General features: G+C 39.2%; 1 protein-coding gene across 29 annotated transcripts in view; it reads left to right on the top strand.

The window, feature by feature from the left end:
* celf2 (CUGBP Elav-like family member 2) overlaps positions 1-13,594 on the top strand; it is a 620,922-nt gene that overhangs the window by 236,728 nt on the left and 370,600 nt on the right. Inside the window, exon 1 of one of the 29 annotated variants that reach the window (XM_062983258.1) lies at positions 12,562-13,438. The exons of 24 other annotated variants lie outside the window; for them this stretch is intronic. In XM_062983258.1, coding sequence (XP_062839328.1) covers positions 13,365-13,438 — 74 coding nt within the window. In that variant the 5' untranslated portion in view covers positions 12,562-13,364. Of the gene's footprint in view, positions 1-12,561; positions 13,439-13,594 lie in introns of those variants that run through there. 4 more of the 29 variants (XM_016993550.2, XM_008110314.3, XM_016993553.2 and 1 more) reach the window with 4 other exon arrangements.

Below are 13,594 nucleotides of genomic sequence, written 5' to 3'. Positions count from 1 at the left end.
ATATACAGTATATATAAGTTTTGGATAGCATAGGTAAGGGTTAACACCCTGTGGTATTTGTTTTCCTGTCTGTGCCCCTTTTCAGAATATTTAACCTCACTTATCACCCTGTGATATTTGAATTTTGAAATAAATGACTTGTTGTGGGAACCAGGATTGGTGATAAAGCTTCAATGGCGTTATCCCCATGATAACACTTTCAGGAGTGAATTTTCCTTCCTTGGGGAATATTTTTCTCATTCCCTGTTGTCTCACTCTGTTTGTAACTATGAGTCATTTGTAAGTCAGATGTTTGTAACTTGGGGATTGCCTGTATATACAATGAGGTAGTAAAATGGTGTCTCATACTGTATATAAAATGTCAACATAAAGATTTGCTTTTTTGGAATTGTTTCTGAATATTTTCAAGCAGTGCATGGCGGAATCCATGGATGCATGATCCATAGATATAGAGGGCTGACTATTCGTGAATTATGATCATCATAGTGGCATCTTTGTCTCCTTCAAAGGGGCGACATTTTCCTTCTTTACTCAGGCTTAGTCCTGCCTCTCCCCCTCCCCCTTCCCCCAGCCCCGCCTTTCTGTCTCTGTCTCTATTTTTCTTTAAGAAATGGCGAAAGCAAACATGTTCCAAAGAGCATGCTTCTCTGTTTGTTGTTCAAGAAAGCAATAACCTATGCACTCGTAATGCTTTCACTATGACCTACTTACATACTACTTCACCCTCCTTATAGTATGATTAAAAGCGCCTTTGAATCCACTATTCCCCCAAGGGATTTGAAGCGAGAATTTAACAAACTGCTCAGAAGGCTTAAGACGGTAAGAGGGCTTCCCTACCGTTTCTCCTAGCTAATTCACATGTAATTAAACAGGAAATAAATATTGCACAAAAAAAAGGAAGACCCTGGTTTGAAAGCAAAACAAAGCAGCCGTTCCCTACCACCGTCATTACATCTGCCATGTGGAGAAATAGGTAAAAAAATATGGACAATTGTGGACTGATTTCAAGCTGAGATGCTGTTTGTATGTCTGACGTATCCTTTGGTGATATTTGAATGCTGAATCCGTCTACATATGAGATGGCCTTTGTTGGCTCCTCTTCAAAATTGGGCCAGAAAGCAAGGTGTCTGACCTATTTCTTGAGAGGAAAATGGACTACAAATCTCCACTGTTGTCTGCCCTTTTTCTTGGTGCAGGGTAGAAAATTAAAAAAAAAATAGGGGAAGTTCCTGGAGGGTTAAAACTCGAGGATCGAGGCACCCTATTTAAACGAATCTCTTCATTTCTTCTTCCTCTTCATTGAGCTCTTGTTTCCTTTGGCAGTACTAAAAGCTGCCCTTTTCTGCAGTCACAAGATTTTTTTAAAATTGAAAGTTAATCCTCCTCTACTCCAGGCTGGATTAACCACCGTGGAGGCCTCGGATCAAAAATCAGGTGGCAGTGTCCATCTGGAGAAAGTTGTAATGACTCCCCCCCACCCCAGCTTCATTTTCCTCCTCTCACATTTTTCCCAAATGTTGTTTTGCAGGTATTTTTGGGGGGAGAGCACACTTATATAAGAAAACAATGCTGAGAGATGTGTGTTAAGATCCTGTTCTGAATTGTCCCATGCCCATACGTAGGTAGCCCACTCAAACTGAACCTACAGTAGATCTTATTCTCCTTCCGTGGGTTGAGCAAAGCACCATTGTCTGGTTCCAAAGGCATGTGCCATTGGATTGTGATGTAATGAAGTCAATTTAATTTTTAATGCATAAAACATTATGTAGTGATAAAGAAAATGCAAATGATAATTAATAGCTGGAACTGAAAAATCATAAGCATATCCATAGGGAATTATTTTCTCTATATTTAAATGGTTGAACTATCTACAATCATAGACTCAGGGGCTTGGCTACAGCTGAAAATTTCTCAGTTGCAGACCAACCACACCACTTTATGGAATTCTGGGATTTATAATTTGTTATGGCATCTGAGCTCTCTGACAGAGAAGGGTAAATACTACAAATCCCAGAATTCCAAAGCATTAAGTCATGGCAGTTGATGGGTATCAAAGTGCTATAGGTCTGAAGTGTGATACATCATAAGATCATACCATAGCAGGAGACATCATAATGTTAAATTGGAGTCTCTTTCCTTGTGAGTTGAATTAATTTGTTGTGTTCTCATCTCTGAAGCAGCAGAAAACAAGCTCGCTCCATCTTCTACCAGGCAATCCTTCAAATATTACCACAAAAGTATCATATGACTCCTCAGTCTTCTCTTCTCCAAGCTAAATGTACCTAGCTCCCTAAGCCACTCCTTATAGGGCTTGGCTTTTCACCACTTTGATTGCTCTTCTACAGACACATTCCAGCTTGTCAATATCCTTCTTGAACAGTAGTGCCCAGAACTGATTGTAGTATTTCATGTGAGATCTGACTAAAATATAATAAAGTGCATCCTTCAATCTGGGTACTATATTCCTATTGCCTTGACCACAAAAACATTGTTTTTTTCCCCCTTCACTACATCACACTCTTGACACACTATTAGTTTATGGTCTATTAACATCCCTCGATCTGTGTTGTCGAAGGCTTTCATGGCCGGGATCACAGGGTTGTTGTATGTCTTTCGGGCTGTGTGGCCATGTTCCAGAAGTATTCTCTCCTGACGTTTCGCCCACAACCTCTGAGGATGCCTGCCATAGATGTGGGCGAAACGTCAGGAAAGAATACTTCTGGAACATGGCCACACAGCCCGAGAGACATACAACAACCCCATCCCTAGATCTCTTTCACATGTACTGATTTCAAGCCTGTGTCATCTGCCCTACATTTGTACATTTCATTTTTGCTGCCTAGATATAGTTGCTTAGATTTATCTCTGTTGAAATTCATTTTGTTGGTTTTGGCCCAGCTCTCCAATCTGTCAAGTCCTATCTTGTAATGTCCAAATTTTGTATCAAATCGTAAAAGTCTTCTTTTTTTCACTTCATCAGATTGAAACATGAATATCTTGGAACATATGTGCACTAACCTATGCATTTTAATGCAGTTCTTCTATATTTATCATTTTTTCTCAACTTCACAATTGAGTAAAGCCTAAATGTCTGCATTTCTCAAATACACATATTTATAGATGGGCACATTTATTTGTATTTTATTCTAAAGAAAATAATTATCCAATGCTCGTGGTTTTATATGAGTGACCAGAAACCAAAGGATATCCAATGAATTGATAATGTAATTGGATAACACAATCTCAAGTAATGCAAATGTCTATTTCATTCCTAGGCATGACATTGATAGGATTATAATTTATGCTAATTATGTTCTCGAAGGAAGCAATGAGTAATTTTAGCAGTTTTCTTCTCACTGCCAGAAAATCCCCTGAAAATGTTGTGGTTTTTGAAAATTATTTGCAGTTTGTACACTATTTTATATACACATTTATACATGGTACCTTTGTGCAGAAAATCCTGTAACTGGGGATTTTTTAAGTGCCAAATTTACATGTAGTATTTTTTGCTCTGAAAATATCATTTTCTGTGCACATAATCACAGATTCTGTGTACTAGTGTTATTTTCCACTGTTTTTCTGCTGTTTTCTGCTTTTAAATGGTATCAGTGCTGTACAAAATAAGTCTGGTATTGTCTCCAGAGTTTCCCAATAATCAAGAACGTGCTTTGCAACCATTTTTGGAGTATTTTTTATTATTTTTCCCATTCTCAGATCTTGGGCACATTTAATATGGGAAAGGCCAAATGTAAATTGAAAATTTGTTTGATGATGTTTGTTTTTCTTGAATGCTATAAACTAAAAATCACATCTTGACCTGTTTAACCCCACTAACTGCTATGACTCAATAATATGGAATCCTGGGGGTTCCTGCAAAAGTGTCTTCTGCCTCATTAAACTACAACTCCCAGGGTTCCATAGCATTGAGACATGGCAATGCAACTGATACCAAACTGCATTAATTCTACAGTTTAGATACGCCTTAGAAGCCCTGAATAAGTTGTACTCTTACCACCCTCCAGAGCTTATTTTTTCTGTACATCATATTTCAAACCACTTTTGAACACCATCTCCATCTCAAAAGAAGCCTGCCAGATAACTTGAGTATCACAAGCATGAATGCCCATCTTTTGGTCTGTTGGACTAGTTTTTCATTAACTAGGTTCTCCAGCATGACTCTATGTCCAACTTCTGTTGGAAACTGCTCATACAGTTGCACTGGAGGACTCAAGGTTTTCCATTGAGGCCATATTAATCTCTCATGGAAAAACATATATCACTATGGGTTTTTTTTGTTCATGGTTTTTCCACTTTTGTGAATGTTACTGTGAAAATGGAAGGTCTACTGTATTAAACTTGTCCATCTAGTTGGATACTGGCTATTCAGTGTTTCAAATATCAGTCATTACCAGCCCTGTCTGGAGATATTTAGATACAAAACATATGTTTTGTTCCACTGAATTACTATGATGATCATCACTACAAATGCTTTTTCTTCTTTTCAAAGGGCTGTTCACACACCCCTTCATTCTCCAGATGCCAAAATATCCCAAGCTCCATATACAAGCTCCAAACAGGGTAGATCAACTTTGAGTGTGCATTTCAGCTTAGCACTGGCAGTGAGAAACTGTTGTTTTATGGGATTATTGCTATCAGATCTTCCTGATTGCATGATAGATATATGTGTATATATGTACGGCTCGAGCCCTGCCTATCTCCGTGATCGCATCTCCTCCTCTGAACTGGTGTGGATCTTGGGATCGGCCGGGGAGACCCTCCTCTTGCTCCCACCTCTGTCTCAAGTACGGTTGGTGAGGACGAGGGAGCGAGCCTTCTCGGCAGTGGCCCCCCAGCTATGGAATGCACTTCCAAAGGAGATTAGACAATCTGCTACCTTGAACATTTTCCATAAAGAATTGAAGACCTGGTGGTTTTGGGAGGTTTTTGAGTAGTCACTCTGGTACACCACCGATCTCTGGACCAGAATATACTGTACAAGACTCTTCTACTCTGAAATGTTTTATGTTAATATATTTGGTTTATAGTCCCCGTCCCCCTGATCAAGGTTGTTGTAAGTGCTATTTACTGTATTATCTAATTGTATAGTTTTTTTATCTTATTTTAATATTATGTTTTATGTGGTTATGTAATATACTTGTTGTTTTATGACGGGAAACCGCCTGAGTCCCTTCTGGGAGATAGGGCGGTATATAAATAAAGTTTTTATTATTATTATTATTATTATTATTATTATTATTATTATTATTATTATTATTGTGTGTGTGTTGCTGTGTTTTTAATTTTGGAATTTCTTTATGACTTTCTAGCCTTTAAAAAATAAATAAAATTCCTTCAAGTAGACTCACAAAGAAACAACATCTTTTGAATGCTCTTCATTCTCCCAATACCAGAAACAACTATTATTTCACATCAAATAAAATAAGAGAGTACCTAATGGCATTTGACAAATGTTGGAGGGCATTTGCTAAGTCGAACGCAGCTATACTCTGGCACATCCCCTAGGCATGCCTCTCCTCCTTCAAATGATAGTAGACTCCTTGTTCTGGTATGAAAGTGAATGACCTTTGTTGTACACACTGGACTTTCAAAAATAAACTGCATGGTATTTGGAAAGTAGATTACTATGTCATGCTAAAAATATCCAGATGGATGGTGGGTTTCTCTGGTTTTGTGTATTCTTCACAAAAAAAAGTCTGTTTGCTAGGGGACAGTGAATTAGTGGAGTATCCTAATATCCTATTAATGTTTCTTCTGAAAGATACTTGGGGCTTTTTTACACCCCACAAACAAGCACTATGATTCTGCTTTAACTGCCATCCTGCCATCCTATGGAATCCTGGGGTTTGTAGTTTTGTGGAGTATTTGGACTTCTCTTCTACAGAGGTCTAGTTTCTCACCAAACTAAAGCTCCCAGGATTCCACAGGATGAATATAAGGAATTTAAAGTAGAATCAAAATGCTTTAATGATGTCGTGTAAAACACTTGTGGAAGAATACATTAGCATTCCCATGTTGCCTTAGGACCAATAGAGGGAAGGTGGGTGACAACACTATCCCCCATAGGATGGCAGTCAGGATAAATTGCATGATGCAGGGTTTGGAGCAACGGGTTCTCCATGCTCCTGCCAGGACCCCATGGATTGTGTGACAAATTCTCAGCCTAACATGATAAGGTGACAAGTCTCCACCACTGCTCCCTACGTGCCATGGAATATCTGCTAATGACAGATAAAGCTACACACAACCAGCCAGAAGGAGGGGGTCTGTCTGTCCCTTCTACTCACAGATCATGTGAGCATCACTTTCTGACTTCAGTACTTGTGATAAGCAATGGCTAGGGACACAGACAGAGCTGTGACTAGCAAGAAGTGATGGGAGCAACATGGAATGTATGCTATTGTTTCAGTAGGGTCTATGCGCTCCCAATCCATCTGGTCACTGGCTGCAGATTCAGCATATGCACTGTATTCAGCATTTACACTGGAATAACTTGTGGTGAAGTGTGTTAAAGCACTGAGCTGCTGAACTTGCAGACCGAAAGGTCCCAGGTTCAAATCCCTGGAGCGGAGTGAACACCTGCTGTTGCTCCAGCTTCTGCCAACCTAGCAGTTTGAAAACATGCCAATGTGAGTAGATCAATAGGTACCACTCTGGCAGGAAGGTAACAGCATTCCATGCAGTCATGACCTTGGAGGTGTCTACAAACGACGCTGGCTCTTCGGCTTAGAAATGGGGATGAGCACCAACCCCCAGATTCAGACATGACTGGACTTAACGACAGGGGAAACCTTTACCTAACTTGCGAGTAAATGTGAATCAGTGTACCCTGACATCTATGCATGTTTTGAATTCCAAATGACATCATAGTTTCCCTGTGAAGGAAACTAGAGTTCAGAACATATGGAGAGCACTATTTTGGGGGAAACCACTCTAAGGACCACAACAAACCGAGGTCTAGAACGTTTCCCCGCTGTCCCTGGCTTCCTCCCACATTCTCCCCAACTTCTTCTATGAGGAGTTGGGTGTACACCTGACTCCTCTAGCCTCCACTTCTTCACTTGGCAGAGAGCCCAATGGAGCTCCACCAGAAGTAGCCCCACATCATTTTATGGGTTCTGGGGAACTCCATGCTGGCAGCTTGTTGGCAGCACAGAGAAGCACAGAAGAGACTCCATGTGATAAGGTCGCAAAAGTATATGGAACAGAAGATCATAGAAAGTGAAAGAGTGGGCGAGGAGAATATTGGGGAAAGCCAATGAAAATAAGTGAGTCATCGTTGTCTTCATAAGGGTTGAGAGCAAGGACATTATTCAAATGCTAGAGAGCAGCAGGGATTATTGTATATAGGAAGTAATTTTAAGTTAAAGAAAAGGGCAAAATATGCTGGGTGCATTTTTTGTGAGTTTTGGATTTCTTTCTTCTGAAAAAGCCAGGTTTCTAGTTCTGATGATAGTAAAATGGTGGACAATGTTTGTTGAAATATCAGAAGTCAGATTCATATATGAATTAGATTTCCAATGGGCAATGTGAATCTTAATACTTTTAGTTCATAGTACATTAGTTTATTACGCCTCCCCATGCAATAATCATCACCTAGCTAAACATTTTTGGAGTTATCTGGCTGGCAATAGTTCAAAAGAGAAGGCAACTCTCATTGGACCATGGCACCAATCCAGAGAATCTTTTAAATGCCCATCACAACCAGCACAGTGCAAATTAGTTCCTTCTAATAAGCAAAATTATGCAAATTAAATATGCAGTTGACCCTTGTTATCAGCTGGGATTTGGTTCCAGGATCCCATATGAATTTCAAAACTTGTGGTTCCTCAAATCCCATCATATACAATGACATAGTAAAATGGCATCCCTTATATAAAATGGCAAAATCAAGCATTGCTTTTTGGATTTTAAAAAATGTTTTCAAGCCTTGGGTGGTTGAAGCCATAGATGGAGAATCTGTGGATATGGAGGACTGGCTGTACTGTTTTGGCTCAATTTGGAAGTTAGCCACCAGATTCTTTCTTCTTGGGTGCATAATGAGTTGTTATAAATAATAATATTTGTCATTGTTATTATTAACACTACAGTAAATCTGAATAATTTTAAAATAAAAAGCACAAATAAAAATCACACCATAATAAATACAATTTAATTGTATTGATTATATTTTTAAAAAATAAAATACCAATAAAAATGTTGTGTCTCTACTGTCTTTATATAGCTTCAGAATATACATCTGTGTGGAAACGTTGATTCTTTTTTTCCCCTTAATATGTATAGCCTTGGCTATGGTTCCAACAAAAGCCTAGCTTTTTGAAAGGAGCAGGAAAAGAATTTTTTAAAATTTGCTTTGAAAGTAGACATTCTTAACATCTGAAGAGTATAAATGGGAGTATAGAAGCATAAAAAGAAGAAGAAACAATGATTTAGATGCATTTGCCATATTTACATTGGTAGTTCCTGGCAAGCTTAGATCACAATGGTGGCAACCTGCTGGTTCTATACACCATTTTAACAATGCTCCCAAAATAGCATTTTTCTAGCATTGTGGGAAATTAAAATGGCAGCCACAGTCTATCTGTTGTTTCTTGAAAAATCACTAGCCAACAACTATATTTTTGTCAACACAAGAATTTAGAAGCTAAGCAGGATCAATCCTGATTGACACTTGGAGGCATATACAGTAGACATTGAGATCCACTAGAATTCGGTTCCTGGATCTCCACCCCCCCCCCCCCCCACCACCACCACCACTCATTATATATAATACTTGTACCATTACATATAATGGCATGTAAAATGGTGTCTCTTATATAAAGTAGTAAATTTTAAAATACTCTGGTTTCTCTTCAGATCGTATAAATGATGGCCATGTATCAAGATGTGAGGGGAAGTCATAGGGAGCAAGCTAGTTTACTGTTGCCCTGGAGACTAGGATGTGGAACAATGGCTTCAAACTGCAGGAAAGCAGATTCCGCTTGAACATGAGAAGGAACTTCCTCACTCTGTGAGAGATCTGTTCAGCAGTGGAACTCTCTGCCCTGGAGGGAATGTGGTCCTTCTTTGGAGGCTTTTAAGAGGCTGGATGGCCATCTGTCGGGGTGTTTTGAATGTGATTTTCCTGCTTCTTGGCAGGGGGCTGGACTGGATGGCCCACGAGGTCTGAACTTAATTGTGGAAACAGGAAACTATGAATGACTTCCTTTGGAAGTTACCATAGAATCAGCCTAGAGCGCTTAGAAAGTTTCAAGAGAGGTATCCTAGGTCATTCAGGACAATCCTGGCAACTTCCAGTGGAAGCATACTATAGAATTGCCTAACCTAGAAAATTCTTAGAGTGGATATAGTTTGCCAGATATGAGTAGGTGGAATCATGGGTACCATCTCACTGTACTTCCAATGAACTAAGAATGGATTAATCATCTCATTCCTGTTTCATGCCACTTTTGCATATGTTCACTCATGATTTTATAAAACACCACATTAATGTGTGATATTTATTCATACATAACTTCATTATCTGACAAATTACTGCATGAATGATTGGTATATTTTCCCCTTGATAATCTATGCAAACATTTCCCTATAAATATTGAATGTTTAAAAACATTTTTTCTCTCATAGATTTCCACACAAAATATGTACTTTTGAATGTGTTTTGGTACATTTTTCAAGATGACTACTGCAACAAAACAGTTTGGAAGCATCACGGCCACTGGGGGACTGCAATCCATATATCACTTTGGGAGGTGTAGTTCAGGTCAATCCATGTTGGAATTTGCAAAGTTTAAATTCCTTCAGCATCCCTACTCTCTTGGCAACCTTTTTCCTTGGGACATGTTCTTTCTGCAGTGCTTACATGACTAAATTACCCAAGTATACTACAATGCTATCTGTGTCAAGAAATTCAGGTTGCTCCTATGAGTGTGCAATGAATTATGAGGTTGGAGGAGAATATCCAGCCCCAGCATCCCGACATAGCTGGCTGTTTTTTTACCTTCTTATGTAGAACTACAGTTTCAGGGAAAATATGAATATTGTTGTTTAGGACTTCTGATGATGGGGAGGACTGAAAATTCCTTTTCACTGAATACCATTTAGAAACTCAGTTTATACCACAGTGGTAAAAATCCAAAAGCCTTCAGAAGTCTCCATCTGACCTTTACCATTTTTAAAGTAAACAAATAGGAGAATAGAAATCTTCTAAGGAAGTGGATATAAATCTTAAATCAGATCTATATTAAGAGAGACAGGGGTTTCATATATGGTAAGAGACCTATGTCCCAACTTCCAAAACCAAGCAACAGTCTATGTAATTCTGTTCGTGTATTGTGGAGCTTTTGGACCACAATATTTTTTTTGATATAAAAAGTCCAGAAATTACTTAGGTATTCCTTCTTTCAAATAGTTCAATTGGTTGGTTGTAGTCCTTCTTTTCATCATTTTTTGCCATATGTAGGAATACAATGGATAAATGCTTGCTATCAGCAGAATCTCTTTGATGTTTGTCTGCCATATATCTTGTTTGGATCGTATTTTCAAAGGTTTAGCATGGAGATATTGTGATGCAGTTGTTTCAGTGTTGAATTAGGACTCCGGGAGACCAACGTTTGAATCTCCAATGAAATATGAAAACGTTTTCATTGACCTAGGGAAAATCACACTTTCTCAACTGCAAACTTCCTCTGAATAACTCCTGGCACGAAGAGCCAATGATAGGTTTGCCTTTGCCTTCCAACAACAATACAGTATAGAATTAGACCATGAAGGAAAATATCATATTGCTGATTAATAAATTGCATCTTGTATCACATTCTTTAAATTCAGTTGGTTCATTTTGTTAGGACATGGATGATGGTGTGACACTGGAAAGATGGCATAATTGTCTCATATGGAGCCTTGTGAGGAAGTAGTCAACCCTCCATATCCACAGAATCTGCATCCAGAGACTCAACCATCCCACACTCAAAAGCGAACCTTGATGTTGCCATTCTATATTAGAGGTTCCATTTTACTCCCCATTCTTTATAATGGGACTTGAGCATCCATAAGTTTTGATATCCATGGGGGTTAAGCAGTGGCAACATTAGGGTTTGCCTTTTGATTAAAAAAAATATTTTCACATTGAGGATGGTTGAATTTGTGGGTGCAGAATCCGTGGAAATGGACGGTCAACTGTACTTTTGAAGCTACCTGCTTCCAATAAGTACTAGCACTGAAAATTGATCCAGGTGTTATTTATATGTTGGTTTAGTGTTTGATCCACAGATTCTTTCTCTATCCACCTGTGTATTTATGAACTCCTATGTGTATGCTTGTGCATAAATCTATTTCTATTCCATTCCCTCCTGTTCTATTCTGTTCAGTTCTATGAACTGAGACAATGTTTAAAGTGCTTATTTTAGTGGTTTTTCTGACATTAATGAAAATACATGTTTACTACTATTCTATATCTTTGGTGCACCACATATTGGCTCTTCAGTGTGTCATTCTCAATCTTTGCTACCACTGTCTGTAGTCTCATTTGTCCTTATTGCATCTAATCTGACTGGCTGTTTCAACCCATGTGGTTCTGTATTTAGGCATCAGTGATGTCAGATGCTGAGTTGTCATGTCAAAACAAAAGGGTGTCAAAACTGCATTCAAACAATGTGAATGTTTGTTATGGTATTTCAACAATATCAGTATACCAATATATGTGCAAATTAGATAATATTCTCTGCAAAATCCTTATGTATAAACATCTTCTTGATCGGACAAAAATGTAATGTTGATATCACATTGTGCTTTTGCTCCCAACAGCGAAAACATTTCCAGATACTGCTCAATTATTATTATGATTATAGATCTGTGCAGTGATGTTTAAAACTAATTGCAGAGAGAAAAATAATTGGTAACACTTGCCTCTACCTAAGTTCTTGCATAAGCTAACAGTTTGCAAGGCCCTGTCTAATGCAAGGACTGAATCTGTACACACAATGTGATGAAAATGTGTTATTTCATAAAGTTTGTTTTCTTCTGCTGATATGAATGAACAAGACATCTACCTTGAAATGATTACCGTCTTTTTATAAAAGTGTGTCATTTATTATAATGACCGGCATAAGACTGCCTCATACTTCAAATTCCTAGGGTGGTGGTATCAGGTATCTAAATTGGCATTTAAGTCCCTTGGATACTGAGCCATACATACATAAAACCTGAGAGGGTCTTTAATCATGATTTCCCCCTCTGATCCACAAAGTCATAACTGCTTCAGTTTCATGGTGTGAATTTCTACTCGTAAAGACATTCGCCTTCCTTTTCTCCCCTGCTCCCTTTACCACTTTCTGGATCTAGTGGGGGATTTCAGAAATCACAATAAATATGCTCAAAGTTCAATAGGAGACTGTCTTAAGATTTTTGGTAGCATTTGTGACATTATCACTGAAACCACAATTAACCGCCTTTCTGTGCCTGCGTGTTTGTTATCTTGGGAGGAACAAGCAGACATTTATTAAAATAAGTTCAGCTATAAAAAGCATTACATCGAATATTATTAATTTGCTACCTGATTGCCTCGTTTTTTTATCATGCCGAGGATCATTTATTTTATTGGATTTTGTTAATGCTCCTCTTATCTTCTGCGAGGGATAGAAAGGAACATGCCTCACTAGAAACAGGATCGGGCTGGAATAAAGGCGATCTCAAGTTCAACAGGGGAGTGCTTGGGGGGGCTGTTGCTTTATATCCTGTAAAACTATATTTATCAACTTAAAGCGCCGTGACGGCAATGGGAGCAGCCCGTAAAACCCTGAGTGAGTTTGACAAAAGCTACATTCCAAGGGGAGACAAGGGGGGATGTTTTCTCCCCCATACTATGGAGACTGTTTGATTCTTGTGCTTAATTTGATATTTTTAAATAACGCCTGTACGTGCCACTTCTGGCCGCACATTGTCCAGCCCATTGGAGAGGCTGTCTGTGGTTGCAGGGGTTAAACTCTAGCTGCAGTGGAAAAAAAGAGCTCCGCCCCCAGTTTCAGCACCTGGCGCTCTATAGACAGTTGCTTCAGCAGTCGATTTCAGAGGGGATTGGAGGAAAACAAGAGGGGGAGAGAATGTGACAACTGCCGGCTCTGACTGCTTGCCTTGGGGAGGCCTCCCGCACCTGTCCCTGCCTGTCTCTTGGCCAGCACAGTTGTTGAATCAGACAAGCAAGAGAAACAGTCTTCTTTGCCAGACCAGAAAACGGTGTGCCTAGGCGAGGGGAGGGGGGGAGCCCAGCCAGGGAGTGAGTGAGTGAGTGAGTGAACAGAGAGAGAGAGAGAGAGAAAGAGAAAGCAAGAGAGAAGAGAGAGGAGAAGATGACTTCTTCATTCAAGCTGGATTTTCTGCCGGAGATGATGGTAGATAGCCGCTTGCTAGTTTCCGACAGAATGTAAGTACCCGATACCATGGGAACCTCAGACCCAGCTCCCCAAGGGTGAGAGGCTGGATTTGTCATCTTAAGAGGATGCTTTCTTTTCCCCTTCGATAGGTTTTGGATGGTCTAAACAAAAGCGTTGTGAGTTCGGATCTTTTTCTCTCTTGGAGA

This window comes from Anolis carolinensis, chromosome 5 (genome assembly GCF_035594765.1).
Source record: "Anolis carolinensis isolate JA03-04 chromosome 5, rAnoCar3.1.pri, whole genome shotgun sequence".
In the NCBI taxonomy this organism is placed as follows: Eukaryota; Metazoa; Chordata; class Lepidosauria; order Squamata; family Dactyloidae; genus Anolis; species Anolis carolinensis.
The sequence above is the reverse complement of the archived record's forward strand: the minus strand, read 5'-3'. Positions and strand labels throughout refer to the sequence as shown.